The sequence below is a fragment of the Phalangium opilio genome, unplaced genomic scaffold, assembly GCF_054372755.1.
Source record: "Phalangium opilio isolate 3A_F unplaced genomic scaffold, DU_Popi_V2 ptg001170l_1, whole genome shotgun sequence".
NCBI classification, from domain to species: domain Eukaryota; kingdom Metazoa; phylum Arthropoda; class Arachnida; order Opiliones; family Phalangiidae; genus Phalangium; species Phalangium opilio.
The window spans coordinates 11713886-11740198 of NW_028324255.1; the positions used below are offsets into that span (position 1 = coordinate 11713886).

General features: G+C 42.0%; 2 protein-coding genes across 2 annotated transcripts in view; one reads left to right on the forward strand and one right to left on the reverse strand.

The window, feature by feature from the left end:
• LOC149587281 (propionyl-CoA carboxylase alpha chain, mitochondrial-like) overlaps positions 1-19498 on the forward strand; it is a 36739-nt gene extending 17241 nt beyond the window's left edge. Inside the window, exons 14-21 of the mRNA XM_089863634.1 lie at positions 10302-10370; positions 10471-10657; positions 11953-12055; positions 13521-13623; positions 15098-15253; positions 16277-16342; positions 17439-17513; positions 18832-19498. Coding sequence (XP_089719760.1) covers positions 10302-10370; positions 10471-10657; positions 11953-12055; positions 13521-13623; positions 15098-15253; positions 16277-16342; positions 17439-17513; positions 18832-18978 — 906 coding nt within the window. The 3' untranslated portion in view covers positions 18979-19498. The remainder of the gene's footprint in view (positions 1-10301; positions 10371-10470; positions 10658-11952; positions 12056-13520; positions 13624-15097; positions 15254-16276; positions 16343-17438; positions 17514-18831) is intronic.
• A 687-nt stretch (positions 19499-20185) lies between these two features.
• On the reverse strand, positions 20186-23270 carry LOC149587282 (uncharacterized). Its single transcript, XM_089863635.1, has 4 exons — positions 22378-23270; positions 22124-22319; positions 21871-22063; positions 20186-20578 (listed from the first exon to the last, which is right to left on the reverse strand). Exons 1-4 carry the CDS (start codon positions 22717-22719, stop codon positions 20326-20328), a joined length of 984 nt encoding a protein of 327 aa, XP_089719761.1. The 5' UTR covers positions 22720-23270; the 3' UTR covers positions 20186-20325.
• Between the last annotated feature and the right edge of the window lie 3043 nt (positions 23271-26313).

The following is a 26313-nucleotide window of genomic DNA, read 5'->3' on the forward strand; positions in this document are numbered from 1 at the left end:
ATCTCAGGGAAGTATATGGGGAAAAACCTGGGAATATCAGGGAAGTATATGGGGAAAAACCTGGGAATCTCGGGGAAGTATATGGGGAAAAACCTGGGAATCTCAGGGAAGTATATGGGGAAAAACCTGGGAATCTCGGGGAAGTATGTGGGGAAAAACCTGGGAATCTCGGGGAAGTATGTGGGGAGAAACCTGGGAATCTCGGGGAAGTATGTGGGGAAAAACCTGGAAATCTCAGGGATGTATGTGGGGGGGAAAACTGGGAATCTCAGGGATGTATGTGGGGGAAAAACTGGGAATCTCAGGGAAGTATGTGGGGGAAAAAACTGGGAATCTCGGGGAAGTATGTGGGGGAAAAACCTGGGAATCTCAGGGAAGTATATTTGGGAAAAACCTGGGAATCTCAGGGAAGTAGATGGGGAAAAACCTGGAAATCTCAGGGAAGTATATGGGGAAAAACCTGGGAATATCAGGGAAGTATATGGGGAAAAACCTGGGAATCTCAGGGAAGTATATGGGGAAAAACCTGGAAATCTCGGGGAAGTATGTGGGGAAAAACCTGGGAATCTCGGGGAAGTATATGGGGAAAAACCTGGGAATCTCGGGGAAGTATGTGGGGAAAAACCTGGGAATCTCGGGGAAGTATGTGGGGAGAAACCTGGGAATCTCGGGGAAGTATGTGGGGAAAAACCTGGAAATCTCGGGGAAGTATATGGGGAAAAACCTGGAAATCTCAGGGAAGTGTATGGGGAAAAACCTGGGAATCTCGGGGAAGTATATGGGGAAAAACCTGGGAATCTCGGGGAAGTATATGAGGAAAAACCTGGGAATCTCGGGGAAGTATATGGGGAAAAACCTGGAAATCTCAGGGAAGTATATGAGGAAAAACCTGGGAATCTCGGGGAAGTATATGGGGAAAAACCTGGGAATCTCAGGGAAGTATATGGGGAAAAACCTGGGAATCTCAGGGAAGTGTATGGGGAAAAACCTGGGAATCTCAGGGAAGTATGTGGGGAAAAACCTGGGAATCTCAGGGATGTATGTGGGGGAAAAACCTGGGAATCTCAGGGATGTATGTGGGGGGGAAAACTGGGAATCTCAGGGATGTATGTGGGGGAAAAACTGGGAATCTCAGGGAAGTATGTGGGGGAAAAAACTGGGAATCTCAGGGAAGTATGTGGGGGAAAAAACTGGGAATCTCAGGGAGGTATGTGGGGGAAAAAACTGGGAATCTCAGGGAAGTATGTGGGGGAAAAACCTGGGAATCCCAGGGAAGTATGTGGGGGAAAAACCTGGGAATCTCAGGGAAGTATATGGGGAAAAACCTGGGAATCTCGGGGAAGTATGTGGGGAAAAACCTGGGAATCTCAGGGAAGTATGTGGGGAAAAACCTGGGAATCTCAGGGATGTATGTGGGGGAAAAACCTGGGAATCTCAGGGATGTATGTGGGGGGGAAAACTGGGAATCTCAGGGATGTATGTGGGGGGGAAAACTGGGAATCTCAGGGATGTATGTGGGGGAAAAACTGGGAATCTCAGGGAAGTATGTGGGGGAAAAAACTGGGAATCTCAGGGAAGTATGTGGGGGAAAAAACTGGGAATCTCAGGGAGGTATGTGGGGGAAAAAACTGGGAATCTCAGGGAAGTATGTGGGGGAAAAACCTGGGAATCTCAGGGAAGTATGTGGGGGAAAAACCTGGGAATCTCAGGGAAGTATATGGGGAAAAACCTGGGAATCTCAGGGAAGTATGTGGGGAAAAACCTGGGAATCTCAGGGATGTATGTGGGGGGGGAAACTGGGAATCTCAGGGATGTATGTGGGGGAAAAACCTGGGAATCTCAGGGAAGGATATGAGGAAAAACCTGGGAATCTCAGGGAAGTATATGGGGAAAAACCTGGGAATCTCAGGGAAGTATGTGGGGAAAAACCTGGGAATCTCAGGGATGTATGTGGGGGAAAAACCTGGGAATCTCAGGGATGTATGTGGGGGGGAAAACTGGGAATCTCATGGATGTATTTGGGGGAAAAACTGGGAATCTCAGGGAAGTATGTGGGGGAAAAAACTGGGAATCTCAGGGAAGTATGTGGGGGAAAAAACTGGGAATCTCAGGGAAGTATGTGGGGGAAAAAACTGGGAATCTCAGGGAAGTATGTGGGGGAAAAACCTGGGAATCTCAGGGATGTATGTGGGGGAAAAACCTGGGAATCTCAGGGATGTATGTGGGGGGGGGGGAAACTGGGAATCTCAGGGATGTATTTGGGGGAAAAACTGGGAATCTCAGGGAAGTATGTGGGGGAAAAAACTGGGAATCTCAGGGAAGTATGTGGGGGAAAAAACTGGGAATCTCAGGGAAGTATATGGGGGAAAAAACTGGGAATCTCAGGGAAGTATGTGGGGGAAAAACCTGGGAATCTCAGGGAAGTATGTGGGGGAAAAACCTGGGAATCTCAGGGAAGTATATGGGGAAAAACCTGGGAATCTCAGGGAAGTATATGGGGAAAAACCTGGGAATCTCAGGGAAGTATATGGGGAAAAACCTGGGAATCTCAGGGAAGTATATGGGGAAAAACCTGGGAATCTCGGGGAAGTATATGGGGAAAAACCTGGGAATCTCGGGGAAGTATATGGGGAAAAACCTGGAAATCTCAGGGAAGTATATGGGGAAAAACCTGGGAATCTCAGGGAAGTATATGGGGAAAAACCTGGGAATCTCGGGGAAGTATATGAGGAAAAACCTGGGAATCTCGGGGAAGTATATGGGGAAAAACCTGGGAATCTCAGGGAAGTATGTGGGGAAAAACCTGGGAATCTCAGGGATGTATGTGGGGGAAAAACCTGGGAATCTCAGGGATGTATGTGGGGGAAAAACTGGGAATCTCAGGGAAGTATGTGGGGGAAAAACCTGGGAATCTCAGGGAAGTATATGGGGAAAAAACCTGGGAATCTCAGGGAAGTATATGGGGAAAAACCTGGGAATCTCAGGGAAGTATATGGGGAAAAACCTGGGAAAATCAGGGAAGTATGTGGGGAAAAACCTGGGAATCTCAGGGAAGTATGTGGGGAAAAACCTGGGAATCTCAGGGATGTATGTGGGGGAAAAACCTGGGAATCTCAGGGATGTATGTGGGGGGGAAAACTGGGAATCTCAGGGATGTATGTGGGGGGGGGAAAACTGGGAATCTCAGGGATGTATGTGGGGGAAAAACTGGGAATCTCAGGGAAGTATGTGGGGGAAAAAACTGGGAATCTCAGGGAAGTATGTGGGGGAAAAAACTGGGAATCTCAGGGAGGTATGTGGGGGAAAAAACTGGGAATCTCAGGGAAGTATGTGGGGGAAAAACCTGGGAATCTCAGGGAAGTATGTGGGGGAAAAACCTGGGAATCTCAGGGAAGTATATGGGGAAAAACCTGGGAATCTCAGGGAAGTATGTGGGGAAAAACCTGGGAATCTCAGGGATGTATGTGGGGGGGGGGAAACTGGGAATCTCAGGGATGTATGTGGGGGAAAAACCTGGGAATCTCAGGGAAGTATATGGGGAAAAACCTGGGAATCTCAGGGAAGTATATGGGGAAAAACCTGGGAATCTCAGGGAAGTATGTGGGGAAAAACCTGGGAATCTCAGGGATGTATGTGGGGCAAAAACCTGGGAATCTCAGGGATGTATGTGGGGGGGAAAACTGGGAATCTCAGGGATGTATTTGGGGGAAAAACTGGGAATCTCAGGGAAGTATGTGGGGGAAAAAACTGGGAATCTCAGGGAAGTATGTGGGGGAAAAACTGGGAATCTCAGGGAAGTATGTGCGGGAAAAACTGGGAATCTCAGGGAAGTATGTGGGGGGAAAAACCTGGGAATCTCAGGGATGTATGTGGGGGAAAAACCTGGGAATCTCAGGGATGTATGTGGGGGGGGGAAACTGGGAATCTCAGGGATGTATTTGGGGGAAAAACTGGGAATCTCAGGGAAGTATGTGGGGGAAAAAACTGGGAATCTCAGGGAAGTATGTGGGGGAAAAAACTGGGAATCTCAGGGAAGTATGTGGGGGAAAAAACTGGGAATCTCAGGGAAGTATGTGGGGGAAAAACCTGGGAATCTCAGGGAAGTATGTGGGGGAAAAACCTGGGAATCTCAGGGAAGTATATGGGGAAAAACCTGGGAATCTCAGGGAAGTATATGGGGAAAAACCTGGGAATCTCAGGGAAGTATATGGGGAAAAACCTGGGAATCTCAGGGAAGTATATGGGGAAAAACCTGGGAATCTCAGGGAAGTGTATGGGGAAAAACCTGGGAATCTCAGGGAAGTATATGGGGAAAAACCCGGGAATCTCAGGGAAGTATATTTGGGAAAAACCTGGGAATCTCAGGGAAGTATATTTGGGAAAAACCTGGGAATCTCAGGGAAGTATATGGGGAAAAACCTGGGAATCTCAGGGAAGTATGTGGGGAAAAACCTGGGAATCTCAGGGATGTATGTGGGGGAAAAACCTGGGAATCTCAGGGATGTATGTGGGGGGGAAAACTGGGAATCTCAGGGATGTATGTGGGGGAAAAACTGGGAATCTCAGGGAAGTATGTGGGGGAAAAAACTGGGAATCTCAGGGAAGTATGTGGGGGAAAAAACTGGGAATCTCAGGGAGGTATGTGGGGGAAAAAACTGGGAATCTCAGGGAAGTATGTGGGGGAAAAACCTGGGAATCTCAGGGAAGTATGTGGGGGAAAAACCTGGGAATCTCAGGGAAGTATATGGGGAAAAACCTGGGAATCTCAGGGAAGTATGTGGGGAAAAACCTGGGAATCTCAGGGATGTATGTGGGGGGGAAACTGGGAATCTCAGGGATGTATGTGGGGGAAAAACTGGGAATCTCGGGGAAGTATGTGGGGGAAAAAACTGGGAATCTCAGGGAAGTATGTGGGGGAAAAAACTGGGAATCTCAGGGAAGTATATGGGGGAAAAAACTGGGAATCTCAGGGAAGTATGTGGGGGAAAAACCTGGGAATCTCAGGGATGTATGTGGGGGAAAAACCTGGGAATCTCAGGGATGTATGTGGGGGGGAAAACTGGGAATCTCAGGGATGTATGTGGGGGGGAAAACTGGGAATCTCAGGGATGTATGTGGGGGAAAAACTGGGAATCTCAGGGAAGTATGTGGGGGAAAAAACTGGGAATCTCAGGGAAGTATGTGGGGGAAAAAACTGGGAATCTCAGGGAGGTATGTGGGGGAAAAAACTGGGAATCTCAGGGAAGTATGTGGGGGAAAAACCTGGGAATCTCAGGGAAGTATATGGGGAAAAACCTGGGAATCTCAGGGAAGTATGTGGGGAAAAACCTGGGAATCTCAGGGATGTATGTGGGGGGGAAACTGGGAATCTCAGGGATGTATGTGGGGGAAAAACTGGGAATCTCGGGGAAGTATGTGGGGGAAAAAACTGGGAATCTCAGGGAAGTATGTGGGGGAAAAAACTGGGAATCTCAGGGAAGTATATGGGGGAAAAAACTGGGAATCTCAGGGAAGTATGTGGGGGAAAAACCTGGGAATCTCAGGGATGTATGTGGGGGAAAAACCTGGGAATCTCAGGGATGTATGTGGGGGGGAAAACTGGGAATCTCAGGGATGTATGTGGGGGGGAAAACTGGGAATCTCAGGGATGTATGTGGGGGAAAAACTGGGAATCTCAGGGAAGTATGTGGGGGAAAAAACTGGGAATCTCAGGGAAGTATGTGGGGGAAAAAACTGGGAATCTCAGGGAGGTATGTGGGGGAAAAAACTGGGAATCTCAGGGAAGTATGTGGGGGAAAAACCTGGGAATCTCAGGGAAGTATGTGGGGGAAAAACCTGGGAATCTCAGGGAAGTATATGGGGAAAAACCTGGGAATCTCAGGGAAGTATGTGGGGAAAAACCTGGGAATCTCAGGGATGTATGTGGGGGGAAACTGGGAATCTCAGGGATGTATGTGGGGGAAAAACCTGGGAATCTCAGGGAAGGATATGAGGAAAAACCTGGGAATCTCAGGGAAGTATATGGGGAAAAACCTGGGAATCTCAGGGAAGTATGTGGGGAAAAACCTGGGAATCTCAGGGATGTATGTGGGGGAAAAACCTGGGAATCTCAGGGATGTATGTGGGGGGGAAAACTGGGAATCTCATGGATGTATTTGGGGGAAAAACTGGGAATCTCAGGGAAGTATGTGGGGGAAAAAACTGGGAATCTCAGGGAAGTATGTGGGGGAAAAAACTGGGAATCTCAGGGAAGTATGTGGGGGAAAAAACTGGGAATCTCAGGGAAGTATGTGGGGGAAAAACCTGGGAATCTCAGGGATGTATGTGGGGGAAAAACCTGGGAATCTCAGGGATGTATGTGGGGGGGGGGAAACTGGGAATCTCAGGGATGTATTTGGGGGAAAAACTGGGAATCTCAGGGAAGTATGTGGGGGAAAAAACTGGGAATCTCAGGGAAGTATGTGGGGGAAAAAACTGGGAATCTCAGGGAAGTATATGGGGGAAAAAACTGGGAATCTCAGGGAAGTATGTGGGGGAAAAACCTGGGAATCTCAGGGAAGTATGTGGGGGAAAAACCTGGGAATCTCAGGGAAGTATATGGGGAAAAACCTGGGAATCTCAGGGAAGTATATGGGGAAAAACCTGGGAATCTCAGGGAAGTATATGGGGAAAAACCTGGGAATCTCAGGGAAGTATATGGGGAAAAACCTGGGAATCTCGGGGAAGTATATGGGGAAAAACCTGGGAATCTCGGGGAAGTATATGGGGAAAAACCTGGAAATCTCAGGGAAGTATATGGGGAAAAACCTGGGAATCTCAGGGAAGTATATGGGGAAAAACCTGGGAATCTCGGGGAAGTATATGAGGAAAAACCTGGGAATCTCGGGGAAGTATATGGGGAAAAACCTGGGAATCTCAGGGAAGTATGTGGGGAAAAACCTGGGAATCTCAGGGATGTATGTGGGGGAAAAACCTGGGAATCTCAGGGATGTATGTGGGGGAAAAACTGGGAATCTCAGGGAAGTATGTGGGGGAAAAACCTGGGAATCTCAGGGAAGTATATGGGGAAAAAACCTGGGAATCTCAGGGAAGTATATGGGGAAAAACCTGGGAATCTCAGGGAAGTATATGGGGAAAAACCTGGGAAAATCAGGGAAGTATGTGGGGAAAAACCTGGGAATCTCAGGGAAGTATGTGGGGAAAAACCTGGGAATCTCAGGGATGTATGTGGGGGAAAAACCTGGGAATCTCAGGGATGTATGTGGGGGGGAAAACTGGGAATCTCAGGGATGTATGTGGGGGGGAAAACTGGGAATCTCAGGGATGTATGTGGGGGAAAAACTGGGAATCTCAGGGAAGTATGTGGGGGAAAAAACTGGGAATCTCAGGGAAGTATGTGGGGGAAAAAACTGGGAATCTCAGGGAGGTATGTGGGGGAAAAAACTGGGAATCTCAGGGAAGTATGTGGGGGAAAAACCTGGGAATCTCAGGGAAGTATGTGGGGGAAAAACCTGGGAATCTCAGGGAAGTATATGGGGAAAAACCTGGGAATCTCAGGGAAGTATGTGGGGAAAAACCTGGGAATCTCAGGGATGTATGTGGGGGGGGGGAAACTGGGAATCTCAGGGATGTATGTGGGGGAAAAACCTGGGAATCTCAGGGAAGTATATGGGGAAAAACCTGGGAATCTCAGGGAAGTATATGGGGAAAAACCTGGGAATCTCAGGGAAGTATGTGGGGAAAAACCTGGGAATCTCAGGGATGTATGTGGGGCAAAAACCTGGGAATCTCAGGGATGTATGTGGGGGGGAAAACTGGGAATCTCAGGGATGTATTTGGGGGAAAAACTGGGAATCTCAGGGAAGTATGTGGGGGAAAAAACTGGGAATCTCAGGGAAGTATGTGGGGGAAAAACTGGGAATCTCAGGGAAGTATGTGCGGGAAAAACTGGGAATCTCAGGGAAGTATGTGGGGGGAAAAACCTGGGAATCTCAGGGATGTATGTGGGGGAAAAACCTGGGAATCTCAGGGATGTATGTGGGGGGGGAAACTGGGAATCTCAGGGATGTATTTGGGGGAAAAACTGGGAATCTCAGGGAAGTATGTGGGGGAAAAAACTGGGAATCTCAGGGAAGTATGTGGGGGAAAAAACTGGGAATCTCAGGGAAGTATGTGGGGGAAAAAACTGGGAATCTCAGGGAAGTATGTGGGGGAAAAACCTGGGAATCTCAGGGAAGTATGTGGGGGAAAAACCTGGGAATCTCAGGGAAGTATGTGGGGGAAAAACCTGGGAATCTCAGGGAAGTATATGGGGAAAAACCTGGGAATCTCAGGGAAGTATATGGGGAAAAACCTGGGAATCTCAGGGAAGTATATGGGGAAAAACCTGGGAATCTCAGGGAAGTATATGGGGAAAAACCCGGGAATCTCAGGGAAGTATATTTGGGAAAAACCTGGGAATCTCAGGGAAGTATATTTGGGAAAAACCTGGGAATCTCAGGGAAGTATATGGGGAAAAACCTGGGAATCTCAGGGAAGTATGTGGGGAAAAACCTGGGAATCTCAGGGATGTATGTGGGGGAAAAACCTGGGAATCTCAGGGATGTATGTGGGGGGGAAAACTGGGAATCTCAGGGATGTATGTGGGGGAAAAACTGGGAATCTCAGGGAAGTATGTGGGGGAAAAAACTGGGAATCTCAGGGAAGTATGTGGGGGAAAAAACTGGGAATCTCAGGGAAGTATGTGGGGGAAAAAACTGGGAATCTCAGGGAAGTATGTGGGGGAAAAACCTGGGAATCTCAGGGAAGTATGTGGGGGAAAAACCTGGGAATCTCAGGGAAGTATATGGGGAAAAACCTGGGAATCTCAGGGAAGTATGTGGGGAAAAACCTGGGAATCTCAGGGATGTATGTGGGGGGGAAACTGGGAATCTCAGGGATGTATGTGGGGGAAAAACCTGGGAATCTCAGGGAAGTATATGGGGAAAAACCTGGGAATCTCAGGGAAGTATATGGGGAAAAACCTGGGAATCTCAGGGAAGTATATGGGGAAAAACCTGGGAATCTCAGGGAAGTATGTGGGGAAAAACCTGGGAATCTCAGGGATGTATGTGGGGGAAAAACCTGGGAATCTCAGGGATGTATGTGGGGGGGAAAACTGGGAATCTCAGGGATGTATTTGGGGGAAAAACTGGGAATCTCAGGGAAGTATGTGGGGGAAAAAACTGGGAATCTCAGGGAAGTATGTGGGGGAAAAAACTGGGAATCTCAGGGAAGTATGTGGGGGAAAAAACTGGGAATCTCAGGGAAGTATGTGGGGGAAAAACCTGGGAATCTCAGGGATGTATGTGGGGGAAAAACCTGGGAATCTCAGGGATGTATGTGGGGGGGGGGAAACTGGGAATCTCAGGGATGTATTTGGGGGAAAAACTGGGAATCTCAGGGAAGTATGTGGGGGAAAAAACTGGGAATCTCAGGGAAGTATGTGGGGGAAAAAACTGGGAATCTCAGGGAAGTATATGGGGGAAAAAACTGGGAATCTCAGGGAAGTATGTGGGGGAAAAACCTGGGAATCTCAGGGAAGTATGTGGGGGAAAAACCTGGGAATCTCAGGGAAGTATATGGGGAAAAACCTGGGAATCTCAGGGAAGTATATGGGGAAAAACCTGGGAATCTCAGGGAAGTATATGGGGAAAAACCTGGGAATCTCAGGGAAGTATATGGGGAAAAACCTGGGAATCTCGGGGAAGTATATGGGGAAAAACCTGGGAATCTCGGGGAAGTATATGGGGAAAAACCTGGAAATCTCAGGGAAGTATATGGGGAAAAACCTGGGAATCTCAGGGAAGTATATGGGGAAAAACCTGGGAATCTCGGGGAAGTATATGAGGAAAAACCTGGGAATCTCGGGGAAGTATATGGGGAAAAACCTGGGAATCTCAGGGAAGTATGTGGGGAAAAACCTGGGAATCTCAGGGATGTATGTGGGGGAAAAACCTGGGAATCTCAGGGATGTATGTGGGGGAAAAACTGGGAATCTCAGGGAAGTATGTGGGGGAAAAACCTGGGAATCTCAGGGAAGTATATGGGGAAAAAACCTGGGAATCTCAGGGAAGTATATGGGGAAAAACCTGGGAATCTCAGGGAAGTATATGGGGAAAAACCTGGGAAAATCAGGGAAGTATGTGGGGAAAAACTTGGAAATCTCAGGGAAATTTGTTTTCCAAAAGTTGTATGAACCCTGTATAAAAACTACTGCATTTTTATTTATATATAGTAACAGTTCTGGTTTTTATTAATAGGTTCGTTGTGATAGTGGTGTCAAGGAAGGCAGTGAAATTAGCATTTATTACGATTCAATGATCTGTAAGGTAAGTAATAAAGTGATATCATTTGTGTATACAAATATCGTCCCTATAATTTCCAAGTGAATTAAGTTGTGAATTAAGTTTCGAAATGTGTCATTTTCAGCTTGTGACATATGGCGATTCAAGGCAAGAAGCGCTGAATACCATGACTGAAGCTTTGGACGCCTACGTTATTCGGGGCGTTACTCATAACATTCCACTTTTACGAGATATCATCACTGAACCATCGTTTGTAAAAGGCGATTTTAGCACAAATTACCTTAAAGAGATTTATCCTGATGGATTTCATGGTAAGTGTACATTTTTGGAGATATAAGGAGGGGTGAGAGACTTGTTTCGAAACCTGTACATCTTAACAGAAATTATATTATCCATCCCCCTTTTAACTTTAAATGGGTGCCCAAGATATTACTCCGCAAATTCAATCACATGATTTATACAGGGCCCCCAGAGGTCCTATAATTCCTATGAAATCCTATCTTTTCAAAACTGTCCTGTAAAATCCCATTTTTTCAAAACTGTCCTGCAAAATCCCGTCTTTTCAAAACTGTCCTGTAAAATCCCATTTTTTCAAAACTGTCGTGCAAAATCCCGTCTTTTCAAAACTGTCCTGTAAAATCTTATCTTTGCAAAACTGTCCTGTAAAATGCTATATTTTAACTTGTCAAAAATCCTATAATTTTGGAAAAAAACGTCAAAAATCCTATAATTTTGGAAAAACTCGTCAAAAATCCTATAATTTTTGGAAAAACTCGTCAAAAATCCTATAATTTTTGGAAAAACTCGTCAAAAATCCTATAATTTTTGGAAAAACTCGTCAAAAATCCTATAATATTTGGAAAAACTCGTCAAAAATCCTATAATTTTTGGAAAAACTCGTCAAAAATCCTATAATTTTGGAAAAACACGTCAAAAATCCTATAATTTTTGGAAAAACTCGTTAAAAATCCTATAATTTTTGGAAAAACTCGTCAAAAATCCTATAAATTTTGGAAAAACTCGTCAAAAATCCTATAATTTTTGAAAAAACTCGTCAAAAATCCTATAATTTTGGAAAAAAAACGTCAAAAATCCTATAATTTTGGAAAAAAACGTCAAAAATCCTATAATTTTGGGAAAAAACGTCAAAAATCCTATAATTTTGGAAAAACTCGTCAAAAATCCTATAATTTTTGGAAAAACTCGTCAAAAATCCTATAATTTTGGAAAAACACGTCAAAAATCCTATAATTTTTGGAAAAACTCGTTAAAAATCCTATAATTTTTGGAAAAACTCGTCAAAAATCCTATAAATTTTGGAAAAACTCGTCAAAAATTCTATATTTTTTTTTTTTTTTTTTTTTTTTGCAGTACTGGACTGTTCTTTAAAAAAAAGAAAAATTAATATTTTTAGTGTCCCCAGCTATAAAATCCTATATTTTCATGAAAAAATACCTATAATTAGTATAAATATTTACGAAATTCGGCTGGGGGCCCTGTTTATATCTAACAACCGTATTTGGCCTAAAGAATCCATAATGGATTTGACCAGAGATTTTATGCTGTATTTTACAGTCTAACCATTTTAAATTACGTTATATTTTAGGCGGAGTATTATCTCATGACAAGAAGAAGCATTTAGCGGCCATAGTTGGTTGTCTGTATGTTAAAGATCACCTAAGAAGTCAAACCTTCATCAACCAGCCAAAGTAAGCTTTACAATATACATTCCTATAACGTTGCCTTTGTACCCCACCTACGAAATGGCACCGTAATTCTCCCAGCATCCTCAGCAGTTAGGTAGGGTCGTACAGTACGAAATTGTGAAGGACGCTCCCTCTATCTTAAAAATAGAAGCTAGTTCTCATACAATGGCGCTACGCGGCAGCACTTAATTAATCACCTACCGAAGTTAGGGGCCGGACGGACTGTGAGAATTTACTCTGTCAGTCAGGCCGCCTTGAAAGCTCTGATCCAGTGTCAGATCACTTCTCAACTGGTGCGCTGCTGCCTTGATCTGCTCTAGCGAATGGCGTCCCGCAACAGGGTCCAGTTGTACTGGGTGCCGGGGCTTAGCGGACATAATGGCAATGAGCAAGCCGATAGGTTTGCTAAAAGGGGGCGGAGGCCAAGTTCTTGGGACCGGCGCCGGTCGTCCCCATCCCCTACGGGTACGCTAGACGAAGCCTGCATGACAGGTTGACTGTCATTCAAAATTGGCTCTGGCATAATATGGAGGGCCAGAGACAGGCGAAACAGTTTGTCAATGGCCCCTGCAGGTCTCGGGCTAGGGACCTTATTGCGCTCAGCAGATGGGATATTAGGCTGGCCACCGGTCTTTTGACCGAACACTGTGGGCTAAATAGACACCTCCACCTGATGGGCCTTGCTGACGACCCTCTCTGCCGGTCGTGCCGGGAAATGGAAGAAACTCCCTCTCACATACTGTGCGAGTGCGATTACTTCGCCTCACTCAGATTAGATCACTTTCATTCACATACTGTGGAGCCCTAGTGGGCCTCTTCCATAACGGTGGAACGAATTCTACGTTACGCCGCGGCCACGGGTCTCTTCAAGGCCTGAATATGAGGGTGCACAATATGCCTCTGGCATCGGTGCTAGGACGTGAGCCCCCCCTCTCCCCCAATAATAATAGGGGTGTACCCGAGGTACACTGGGAGAGTTATGGTGCTGCAGGTCGCCCGTCATCGTTTCCAACCCATCTCACCTCACTTATCCCTGGACTTACATTCTGGCGCGTTGGAAAGAAGTAAAAACAATAAAAAATTCAGTATTGTAGTATTAACTGCCCTGAGTTGTAGTATTAACTGCCCCGAGTTGTAGTATTAACTGCCCCGCCTAGTTTATCTGCAATGGCTAGCTTTAGCTCCCACGAGTTCTTATTGGTTCCTGCCTTTGGCAAGTTAAAATTGGTGTGTATAATATTAGCCCGCATGTTAGGAGCGCCACCGGAGTCGACATTGCTTTACGAGAATCTATAACGTTTTACGTTCGTCACTTCATGACAAGCTCTTAGTAACCAGTGATAAACTTATGGAACACATCTTACGAACTAATGGTTTTAATTTGGTTCGAAACAGCTTGGATTTACATATCAAAAAGAGTTGAGATACGGAGTCCTACAAGTGTTTATAATTTGCCTTTTCCTGTCAGAACATCCTTGGAAAGTACCTCGAGTAAAGAATGGTTTCTTGTGGCTTCAATTGGCGATGATCAAATTGGCGTCAAAGTTAAAGTTGATTCAAAAGGCTACAATGTAAGAACCTTAGTCAAGAGTATATTCATCAGGGTTCATACAAACCTGGAAAACTTAGGGAAATAAATAGTTGACAAAAATCTCAAGGAAAACTCGGGGAAATTTAGAATTTTTAGTAAAATTCAGGGAAGTTGGTTAGATTTGAGTAAGTCTTTTTTTCGTTTGGGGGTGACGAGCTAGGGCTTGAGAAGCCTGGGTAGGGAGTTCCAGAGGGGAATTGACCGTCGAAAAAACGACTGCTTCAGCGGGTTTTTATGGTAGGGTGTTAGACAGTGCTTGAAGGAATGACCTCGGGTGGCATGGTTTGATGGGGCACGTGAAAATTATTTCTGACCATTGGTATGAACAATACGAAACAGGCTGATAAGGTCGCGATAGGTTCGTCGATTAGGCAATGAAACCCAGCCCAAAGAGGTGACGGAGACGAGACGGAATTTTTTTACGCTCGGCCTAGGACAGTTTAGCAGACGGATGTCTTGTGCTTGGTAAGGGTTCCAAAGTTGGCTACCAAATTCTACAATGGGGGGAATGTAACTAGTAAACTGTCGTGTCATGAGGGCGTTAGAAATTTTAGGGAAATTTGCTTTAATGGTCTCTAACAGACCATTGGCACGACTACAGGTTTTTTGAACATGGGCATGGAAATCGCGACATTCATTAACACGCCGTATGTTTTGACCGCCTAGAAAGTAAGGGGACTGGAGATCAGTGTCAACTTTAGATCGTTGAATTTGCAGAACCATTGACTTTTGGCCGTTAAAGGCCAGACCATTTATTTTGGACCAACCCTCATGGCGGCGCTGGTCAGATTGGAGGAGGCTTACATCATCATATGAACGTATGACGCGATATTGAAAAGAGGAGTCTAATAATTAAGCGAAATGTTCGTTAACTTTGGAGTCTCACAACTCTGGTTCTATAAGAGATACAGGGAAATTCTTCGAGTTTGTTGTAGTCCTATTTCTCCCCTTGCCAATGATACTAAAAACTTGGGGTTACAGCAAACAATTAAGATGTTCGTTAACATTCCCTCAATAGGATTAACATGGGGTTATTTATATTCAACTTTGGTTCTATAGTCTGCTACCACGAACTTGTCGTGACGTCATCCCCTAATATCTCTTACCTCGGTTTTGCGACCATATGGGAAGTCGTCAGCTCAGGCCATACAATTTACATTACCAATGTTGACGTCACGTCCCCGTAGCTCCTCTCCACTCAGTACCACTCTATTAGAGATTCGGGGATTTTCTTTGAGTATGTTATGGTCGTATTTGTCCCCTTTCCAACTATGCCACTGAGAAAATATATGGGTAAAAACATTGAAATCTCAGGGAAATCGCGTTTTCCAAAAGTCGTATGAACCCTGTTTAACGTCAAAAATGAAAAAAGAAACCTCATTTGAAATTAAATTATAGTGTTTATTGATCTGGATGGTTTAATCAAATTAGCTTTACGGTTGTTATTTCTATAGGTTACTATAGAAGACGAGGCATTTAATGTTACTGGGAAACTGAACTTGTCCGCACCAATCCTAAATTTAACAATAAATGACGTTAATAATTATGTTGCTCAAATAAATTCATTTGATGCTTGTGGAAATTTCAATATTCGATTTGAAGGAACATCTGTGAGTATTATAGTATTATCTTTTTTCAGAGGTGTGCGAGTTTTCGTTAAGTTCGAGAACTTCGAATATCGAGCCGAGAACATGCAAAACCCACAACCTCGCAGATAAGGAGATGAAACTTAAAGGAAAGCGCAGCTCCGTTGATGCCCCTTATAGATGGCTTTTCTGCTACACAGTGGCTAAGCTTGCTGAAGGCTAGTTAAGCCAAAGGCAAGAACCAATGGGAACTAGTGCATTAGGTCTGATTGGTTCCTGCCTTTGTTAAGGTAAAATTCGTGTGCAGAAGATTGGCCAGAATGCTAGGGGTGATCATGGAGCTGCGCTTTCCTTTAACAGGTGTTCGAAGTCGTTCCGCTGTACTATTCCAGTTGACCTGATGGCTACCTAACTTAGCACTCTCACTGCTCACTTAGTAACTTCCTTAGCCTACCTACTACATCTGGTTCAGGCTGGCTATTTATAGGGTCTAGCTTATCACTAATTCGGCCTATCCGCACAAGGGGGCGCGCAGGGAATGCGATAGAGCGCCCTCATGTGTGGAGACTCAAAGTATGTAATTATACAGGCCTAGGTATAAACTAAACAGATTGGGCCTTACTTAAATGTGTAATTATGCGTGTGTGTGAGGGCTTGGTAGCTGAACCGCTACAAAGTACAAACATATTGAGATACTCGAGAAAGGTTCTAGTAGCTTTTCAACTTCTTAAATACTCGACAAAAACTCGAACCCAAGGCTTATAATTTTAGCAGACGATGAGCTCATAAATAACCTATTTAGTGTCTAATTGTTCACTAACAATCTTTTAAACTTGTTAAATATTGGTTAATTGAACATCTGATTCGTTATTTTCAAGGAATTTACTCAAGTAAATATTTGAGACTCGATAATTACTCGAAAAAACAAACAAAATTTTTGTTTGACCTATTGAAATACTCGATACTCAAAACCGAATAAAACGGGACTCGCACACCAACCACTTATCTTTTTACCACAATAATATTAATTTTATTTAAATAATTTAGGTCAATGTCAAAATAATGACAGAATTAGCAGCTGAATACCAAAAACTGATGCCAATAAAGCAGGCTGTAGGTGTTCAACTTATACTTGGGCTAATTATGGCTGCACTTACAGCGTTAGAAAAGCATTTCGGTCTTTACTCTTTGAGTTGGCTTTAGAGACATTTAAGTGATCGGATTGGTATAGGGCATGACAATAATAGCTTTTCTAATCCTGTGTGCGCATTTCAACCTTTTCGATGTAAAAAAGCGGGTAGGCAACCCTCAGTATCGGGACATACAAGGGCGGGGTTGATACATTGTCATGATACAAAAAGACTACAGATATCTGCCAAAAACCGGGATGGAAGGCAAAATTATACCCTCGTGTCTTTCCCACTTAGTTACATCGAAATGGTCTATATAATTGCATAAGTTCATAAGATATGTTCCATAAGTTTCACTGGTTACAAACTCGAGCTTTTCATGAAGTGACGTGGGTCTGTTAAAGGGAGGGTGAAGAGGAAAATCAAGTGATTTTTTAATCGATTCTTCTACAAATTATAAGACCGTTCTGCATAGTAAAACATCCAGGAAATATCTCCAAATGATTTTGAAATTCAAATTAGGTTTAGATTTCATGGATAATTTGAAATAAGGACCTCCGACCAATCGTGTAACGCCGTGCCTTCCTGTTAAGTGTTGACAAAATATTCGTTGCACACTCTACATCTCGCGCCACGATTATCACATCGCGAACTACTTCTATCAAATCTCGCGCTAAATTTCATTCATGGAGCGTGCCAGGCGAATTTTGTTAATAAGAAGGCAGGGCGTTCCGCGATTGGTCGGAGGTCCTTATTTCGAATTATCCATAAAATCTGAACCTCATTTGAATTTTAAAATCATTCGGAGATATTTCCAGGATGTTTCACTATGCAGAATGGTCTTATAATTAGTGGAAGAATTGATAAAAAAAAATCACTTGATTTTCCTCTTCACCCTCCCTTTAAAGGCTTAGCACAGCCTAAATATTAAGATGAATTGCAAAACTGAGTGTAGTCAATTCTAGCTTCCGTCGTTCTCGAACTAGCTCGAGCTGTAAGTCTCTAGCATTGTTGTGTCAGGAACATATCTTATAAACTCACGATAATAGTAATGAAATAGTTCCATTATTTTCTGAAAGGCTGATGTTAGCAAATCTATTATGGCACCCATGCCTGGATTACTGAAATCTATATCATGTGAAGTAGGGCAAATGGTAATTATAAATTTTTTTCTATTAATCTTGAATCTTTAATCAGTTGAATGTGTTAAAGGATTGTGTGATACATGAATTCTAGAAATCTCATTTTTTTCCCATATTCATTCCAAAGCTTACATAAGTTAGGATCACTATTACGCTCACAGTCCTTTATGCCAAGAAAACTCGTGGCCTATTTAGATAGTCATAGCATGGATAAAGAATGCACGTGAGGAAATTTGTTTTCACTCTACAGGATAGACAACTCCCTATCTCCGACGACAGCTTATTCTGTATATACTCTGTAACAACATCGGTTGTCACCTCGCGCAAAGATAAGTCTCTATGCAACCTAGCTTTGTACGTGCTGTCAAGAGACAAAAAACCTGAGGTCCACGTGCACTCGAGCTAAAACACTCGCAGATATTTTAAATCCTGAAGTTTTTGGTCCTTTGACAGCACGTACAAAGCTAGGTTGCATAGAGACTTAGCTTTGCGCGAGGTGACAACCGATGTTGTTACAGAGTATATACAGAATAAGCTGTCGTCGGAGATAGGGAGTTGCCTATCCTCACGCGCATTCTTTATCCACGGTCAATATTATATAGGTGATCTTAGCGGAAATAATCTCTCTCAGCTGACCTTCAACGGTCACAAGGGACACTAGATAGGTTATTTAACTCTTTCCGTCAAAATTTTGAGTAACTTCATGCCACGATCGATTGAATAAAAGGAAAAATGCAGGAAATTATTTGTATCTCATAGGTCTGCCACTGCTTATAAGGATTTTTTATTTATTTAATTCATGGTTTTAGAAAAAGGGTCGTTGAACCTAAGTATAGTGGCTTCTATGGGCAATTTTGAGTGGAAAATGTTATATAGCATTTGCCCTTTAGGCCTATAGATCTGATATTTACGTTGCACCTAATATGGGTTGACCTCCTGTACGTTAAAAATGACTTTGAGGTCAACCGCAGCGACATCTAACAGACGTGTTTCAAAACTATGTAGCGCGTGTCCACTGGATCCTTTACCAGGTCACTTTCCTTACGAACTCCAGTTTTGGCTTGGTGAAGGCAGGAGGAATTTGTGGGCGGGATTTATAAGTGCACTTATAAATGACGCCCACTAGCCTTCGCCAAGCTCAACCCGGAGTTCAGGAGAAAAGTCAAGATAATGCCAAATCATTTGAAAACGATTGCGAACATTTTGCGACTTCTTTTAATGTCATTAAGGTAGCTTTTCCCTTCAGTCGAATTTCGCGTCTATGGGACCCGGACTTAATAATTTTCGTTGTAATTTATGTTTTGAATAATAATAAAAAATATTCTTACAGGTGACGGATGGCCAGGAGGTCTGCGTCATTGAAGCTATGAAAATGCAAAATAGTTTAGCCGTTCAAGTTGCTGGTAAAATCAAGGCAATTCATTGTAAAGCTGGAGAAACTGTTGACGAAGACCAACTATTAGTAGAACTAGAATAATCTCAAGTGTTAGGCGTAGATTTTTTTAAAGGGTCATTCTGCGCAGAGTAAGGATGATGGGGAGGAAGCAAAATCTGAGGGCGCTAACTATGGAAGGGCTTGGGTTGGGTGAGACGCCATAAACGGAGAATGGTCTTAATTGTAATTGGCTCATCTGTAATCCTTCTTGACCAATTACCAATGCATCCGGCTATTCCTCCCCCATTTTTGGCGTCCCACCCAACCTGAGCCGTGCCACTGTTAGAGCGCCGATTTCCCACCCTCCCCCCCCCCATTATCCTTGGAATAAGGGTCCTTTTTAAGTTTCTTATTATACGCAATATTTCACTGGTGATGTAAGTTTGTCAATACCTTTGTTTTCTTGAAAAAGAAATAACTGCAAATTTATATAGAATGATATTTTTGTACTCCTATTTTTTTACTCGCTAATTGACTCTTATTATACAAATCGGGGTCTTTTGTAATGATATAATTCTTATAAATATATATTATAAACCAAGTAAATGAAAAAGTACTGTGATATTTTGTGTTTGCTGGATTTCAGTGCTCTTAGATCACCGTTCCATGGTGGAGAAATCGCTCATCTAATCATTAAAAAATACTTAACAAGTTAACAAGTAATAAATGTTTTTAGGAAGGGACCGGAGCCTCCGAGATTATCTAGGCCTGTGCGTGTCAATTTTCATGTGGGTAAATAACAGGGTTGTTTGATTTAAATCACTGATTTAAATCATGATATAAATCAAGCGATTTTTTTAAAAAAATCATTTGATTAAAATCAAGAATATATTTTTATTTTTAAAAAATGTTTTCTAAGATTCCAAGGAGTAGTTTAAGAAACTCGAGAAGAAATTTAACTAGAAAAGACCTAAAATTAAAAATGGTTTTGGTATATTTCAGTTTAAGTTTTTCCCAGAACTCCAGTTTGCCTTGCTGGAAAGGCTAGGAAATGAAATAGCAGTCAAGCTAGTCTTTTTATACAAGCATTTGAATAGTAATAATATCCAATAGCTGCTTAAATGTCATGATTATTTTGCTTTTGGTTAATTTTGACTCAAAGTTTACATGTTGGTAATTTACTATCTATTAGTTCAATAAAAATCAAAAAAATCAAATAAAATCAAAAAAATCCAATTTAAATTGAAAAAATCAAAAAAATCAACAACCCTGGTAAATATCCAATTTCATAGAGGAAATATTTTCACCCAATGTGTGTACTAGATGGCGCTTTTATTACATTGCAAAGGGGGTCTTCCATATATTGTCGTTGATATTTTAGGGGCCAATTATAAACATTTTTTGATAGAGAAAGGTTTCACCCTTAAATTAACGTAATTGTTTTAGGGGCTATTTATTTTTTTTTAATCTTTTGGTTACATAGTGTGGCTTTCTTCCTATATCTGGTTGACTTTTCCATGTAAATTTATGGTTGTTGGTACAGACAGCCTTGATTGTAATGCAGGACCCTTGAATGTGTGTGCTTAAGGAACAGAGAGCCAAGCACTGGGAACAAAACTTGAAAAGCTGCAGTAGGCGGGACTCAAATACTATTAGCTTTCGATCTTTTAGCACATCAAAATTTTCCGGCGGATTTCTTGATCTGGAAAGCCCAAAAAATTTACAGTTAAACATTTAATAAAACTAGAAATGGCCGATACCAGGCTTAACCCGATACCGATCGATACCGGTACAAATATGAACCGATACTGATCGATACCGATATTGTATCGGTTCATCCCTACAGGCGCGTACTAAGAGAGATTTTCGCTTATTAGTTGTTAGATAAACTGAATTCGGGTACTTTTTATATAAATGAGAACTCGTCATGATTGTAATTCAGGGCCCCCAGAGGTCCTATAATTCCTATAAAATCCTATATTTTTAAAACTGTCCTATAAAATCCTATAATTTTGGTTAAAATCGCCAAAAATCCTATAAAATCCTATAATTTTGAAATTTGGGCGAATTTTAAGCAAACCATCGGTTAAACCAGGATTCGAGTCTAAAAAATATCATGAAATGGGGATGGTTTCCCTCGTATTGTAGCTTAACTAGTTAAAAATAGCTCGGTATATTATGGTTCTGATAACAGAACATTCAATTCTATTATTCTGGAAGCCCCTGTTTGTCACAGCCCTAAGTATGTTTGGATGGGGGGCAAATAGGACTATAACATACTCAAAGGGCATACCCGTATCTCTAGTAATAGAACCAGAGTTATGAACCTTCGAAATTGCGTGTAATGCTTTTCCTATGGAGGGGAGTATGTTTATGAACATTTTGCTTAATTACTCGGCCCCTGTTTGTAGTAGCCCTAAGTTTTTTGTATGGTTGTATGGGGGGCAAATAGGACTATAAAATACACAAAGAAGATCCCCATACCTCTAGTAGAACCAGAGTTCTGAGCCTCCAAAGTTTAGTGTAATGCTATCCTATGGAAAGTATGTTTTTAAACATTTTTTTAATTACTCGGCCTTTGTTTGCACTACTGGTTCTTTAAAAAAAAATAAAAATTAATATTTTAGTGTCCTATATAATCCTATAATTCTGGAAAAACGTCCTATAAAATCCTATATTTCATGAAAAAAAGTCCTATAATTCCTATAAATATTTTCAAAATTCGGCTGGGGGCCCTGTTGTAATTCATAGAAATGAGATATTATCACCATCATTACGTTACTAAAACACCTAAAAATGTCATGAGCGTCATATAACGCATTTTAAACGAGTATCAGTTTAGTATCGGTATCGAACCAACCGATTCGATACTATCGGGAAACCCTGAGTATCAGTACCGATCCCTAAATAAAACGAAAGCATGCTATCTCTTTACAACAAGGCTAAAGGGACGAGGATAGTAGAGACGGATTTAAAGGCTAAGGTTATACTTACTCATAAACATCTTCCTCCTGTATCTCAGAGGGAGTATAGCTGACATCCAATGGGATATCTTCATCTTCATCCTCCTTCTCAAATTCTAAGACGTTCTTATCAGTTTCCTTTAATAAGGATTCTAATACAGATAGTTCAGGCTCGGTTTGTGTTGAACGATCACTCGTTTCTGGTTTAAGATTTGCTTGAATAACTTTGAGAAGGTTTAAAAATTAAAAAACCACCGTGACATTTAAAAATTTATTTGTCTCACTCCGGTGTTTCACTGGAATTTTTCGTTGCCTTTCTTTATCAGTTTGAATCTTAACGTTATAGGTCAACGTCTTTTCAGTCTGCGCTTCTACGTTCTGGAAATGTTTTTTGCGCAGTTGACTTACTATCGGTGAACCAATGGTAGTTTCAGTTGATCGAATCTTATGTGCTAAACCTTCTAAACTAGCAGCGGAACTCTTTAAAGTAACAATTTAATTAGACTACTATTTATTTAGAGAGCTAAATATTACATACTACGCTACGATTTCGCTTACGCGGTGAATTTTCGTCTTGGTTTCCAAACAAAGTAGGCACCGCAGACTTATTGAGCCTTCCAAATGATGGGACCATTTGCTTCTCTACATTCAGAATAGCTAGGGTTTCCCTGTTTCTTTCAAACGCATCATCATGAAAGTGTAGCGAACATATCTTAGATGTTTTGGTTAGTTTTGATTCTTGTAGTCCCATGTTTTTAATCCACTGTACCCTTAACGCATCATTTTTAGGAATGTAATGAAACGTAATTCCCTCCGAAAAACTATCACTTAAACAATTAGGCGCTACACAACGACATTTTGGGGATTTTTTCTTATACATATTAATATTTAATAACACCGCTTAGGCCTTGGTTTCGATCAAAACATACACTGTCTATTGCGGCAGCGGTGTGGTAAGTTTTACAGTTGCACAAAACTTACGTAAGATTAACTGTTCATTTTACGAAAACACGTTCAAACTTTCCAAAATATAATTTATATCACTAATTAAGAGTATAAGACGGCCATCACGCCAACCGTGTATTTTAACAAGTTGGGAAAACCAAAATATTACCTCTCCGTGTCGAGAAGATTATATAAACTTAAGTATCCAATGAAAACGTCGACCTTTTTGCCCTCATCCTTTCCCGCGCTTTGCGCTTCCGCATTTCATCCTTACTCTCAACATTATCTTCCTCCATTTTACATACAAAAATCAAATACTCACAAAAAGAAGTGGCAAAAACCTGCTGGCTCTTTACAACCACTTAATTTGACTTAATATCCAATTTCCAACAACAATAATATACCGGTAGTTTAATTGACAACCTACTAGCATCGAAATTCTCATTAAGAATGGCTCCCGCGGATAAAAAAGGCCAATTTTCAACTAGGTGGGCGTTATCTCATTAGATTTGAAAAATATCATTTGTCTTTTTACCAATGCCTAACCGTTTGGATTTTTTTAAAGCAATCTTAGCATCAAAAAATAAATGTTTTATATTCTTATTAAGAATAAAACAAGAGGATAAAAAAGGTCTGTCCTCTCGTATTTTTTAAGCTTTTATCATGATTACTCTATACAACAGTAACAAGGAGTATAAACCCATTAGTGGAAGCAGTATTTTTTTTTCGAAACAATTTCGCTTATGTTTATCCTCTCTAGACTTCGCTAAAAACGTATTACTCCTACGTAAAATATTAATAGACAGGCAAGGATTCATACCGTTAAAGAAGGAGCGCAATATTATCCATATTTTCATTTCATATACAGAGAAAAGAAATTATTAGGTTTCTGAGAGGAGCTTCCCATTTTTGTTGTTGTTTTGAAAAATATATCGCAATGCACGGGCCTTGATAGATAAAGGAGGCAATGAATGAAATATATCACAATGCACGCGCCTTGATAGATATAGGAGGCAATGAATGAAATACATCACAATGCACGGGCCTTGAAAGATATAGGAGGCAATGAAGGAAATATATCGCATGCACGGGCCTTGGTAGATATAGGAGGCAATGATAATCTCTCTCTTTGCACGAGAGGTTTATCTTTAATAATTAAATAAATATAATTATTTTTAATTATTTTAATCTTCAATAGTTAACATTAATAATAGTTAAATCGTTTAAAATAAAGTTATACCTATTATCATCTCAAACTTTGCTAATATTGACGTTTAAAGTGAAGGGTACCCCTCTTGCCCGCTTTCTTCAGATTTTGGGGTATATATACGATTCTTTTCCATTATAATAGTAAGGAAAAAGCGCAATTGCGAAAACCTTTGGTGGCGATCCCACCTTAGGGAGGCTAGACGTTTCTCGTAACCCTAGCTGATCGCCGCGTATATCCTAAAACGAAACGATGATAATGGAGTAGAAGCCAATGATACAGATTGGTGTCTATGTGGAATAGACGGAAGACCAGTGGATGGTGGTGTTAGAAGCCAATGATACAGATTGGTGTCTTTGTGGAGTAGACGGAAGACCAGTGGATGGTGGTGTTTAGGAGCCAGTATGTACAGACTGGTGTCCAAGTGGGATGGACAAAGACCAGCAGAAGATGGTGGTGATTAGAAGCCAGTATGTACAGACTGGTGTCCAAGTGGAATGGACGAAGACCAGAAGATGGTGGGGTGATTAGAAGCCAGTAAGTACAGACTGGTGTTCGTGTGGGATGGACAAAGACCAGAAGATGGTGGTGTGAGAACTCAAGTAGAGGAGCCATTTCCGTGACTGTGAAAGCAGTTCGGAAATGGCGAACACGTTTGCTCCGATACGCAAACTGCGAACGCGGTTACGTGGGTGTAACAACGGACAGACAGACACACAGACAGACACACAGACAGACAGACAGACACGGCCGTTACAGAACCTCTCCTGGACTACGTCACACGGAGAGGTAAAAAAGGAGACTGTTTGCACTGGCAGTCTAGCACCAAAGAGAATATAGGGGAGAAGTGGAACCTACCCCGCTCCACAAGCGTAAATAGTTATGTCTCGCCTAAATTATACTAGCGGTACGAGGGAGTTTCCGGCTCAGTAGCGCCACCTACATACCATTTAATGTCTCAAACGGAAATGCCTCGGTACTGCGCGTTGAAGATGCGCGGTAGAAAAGAGTGACAAGTTTTGCCCCACTTTCCACTCCTCCCCTATATTCTCTTTGCTAGCACCATGGAGCTATATTGTAGAGCACTATCAGTAGGAGGCGAGATACTAACTGGTGGGAAAATCTGGAAAGAAAAGTACCAATTTTACAACTATCAGAGCGGTCTAAACATAGAGATAGGAACATATGGGTCTAAATTCCTAAGCTATGACGTCAGACAGCAGAGACAAATTCAATTCTATTTGGCGGCAACATAGACATTAGAATACTATAATAAGCCTAGACACACTTATCGGAAGAGAAACACGCGCTTTTTGGATGCCGATTCATAGCCCACTCGATCACGCTCGCGAGCAGCTTGCGTCGTGACGCGCGTGATCGAGTGGGCTATGGCCGATTTTACGCTATTTACCCATTTTATATTCTATGGGGAAAAACAAGACGTTGGCCACCTAGCGGCGGACGGAGAAACTAAAAATCAAAATAATTCCAAAAAGGCGGTAAATTTATGTTGCATTTTCTGTATTTTTAAAAGAGATGGCATAAAAATAGTCAAATTATGTTAAGAAAGTTAGGTTTTATTAAGATGTAAAAGCATTTGCTATTTATTTATGTTGCATTTTCTGTATTTTTAAAAGAGAAGGCATAAAAATAGACAAATTATATTAAGAAAATTTGGTTTTACTAAGATATAAAAGCGTTTGCTATTTATTTATGTAAATTTCAATTAAATAAAAGCCGGAATTTGGCACATATACAGACAGGTGAAGTAGAATCACAAATAATTAACTTTGCGAGCAATCCGAGCGTGAGGTTTCTTAATGTATGGTGATATACATAAAATAATTATATAATTTATTTATTTCGACTCTTACTTACAAGCCCGAAGGCTAATTTCATGTCACACAGGTATCGATATTTTACTCAGAGTGGACTATACTGTAAATGACTCGCTACCATAAAGCGGTGAACTTAGTACCTAGTAAGTGGTGTTCATATTGGATTTGTGTCATTTTTACTTGTACAATAACTATGTGAGGCCTACCATAAACCACAGAGGCAAGCCTATTTGTGGTTATTTACTTGTTTTGCATTGGCACAGAAACTTGTGTAGACCGAATAGGCCACTACAGACGCCTAGTTGAGCGGCCCGTGTAATAGTCCATGGTTCCATTTTGCTTGTTTATTCTCTACTGGCCTCTCAAGTAGGCCACTACTGACGCCTAGTTGAGCGGCCCGTGTAATAGTCCATGGTTCCATTTTGCTTGTTTATTCTCTACTGGCCTCCCAAGTAGGCCACTACAGACGCCTAGTTGAGCGGCC

Coding starts and splice junctions, on each gene's coding strand:
- LOC149587282 (XM_089863635.1), bottom strand. CDS start 22,719: ATGTATAAGAAAAAATCCCCAAAATGTCGTTGTGTAGCGCCTAATTGT. Junction 22,320..22,377: donor GTAAGCGAAATCGTAGCGTA/GTATGTAATATT, acceptor GTTACTTTAAAG/AGTTCCGCTGCTAGTTTAGA. Junction 20,579..21,870: donor CAGGAGGAAGATGTTTATGA/GTAAGTATAACC, acceptor TGGGCTTTCCAG/ATCAAGAAATCCGCCGGAAA.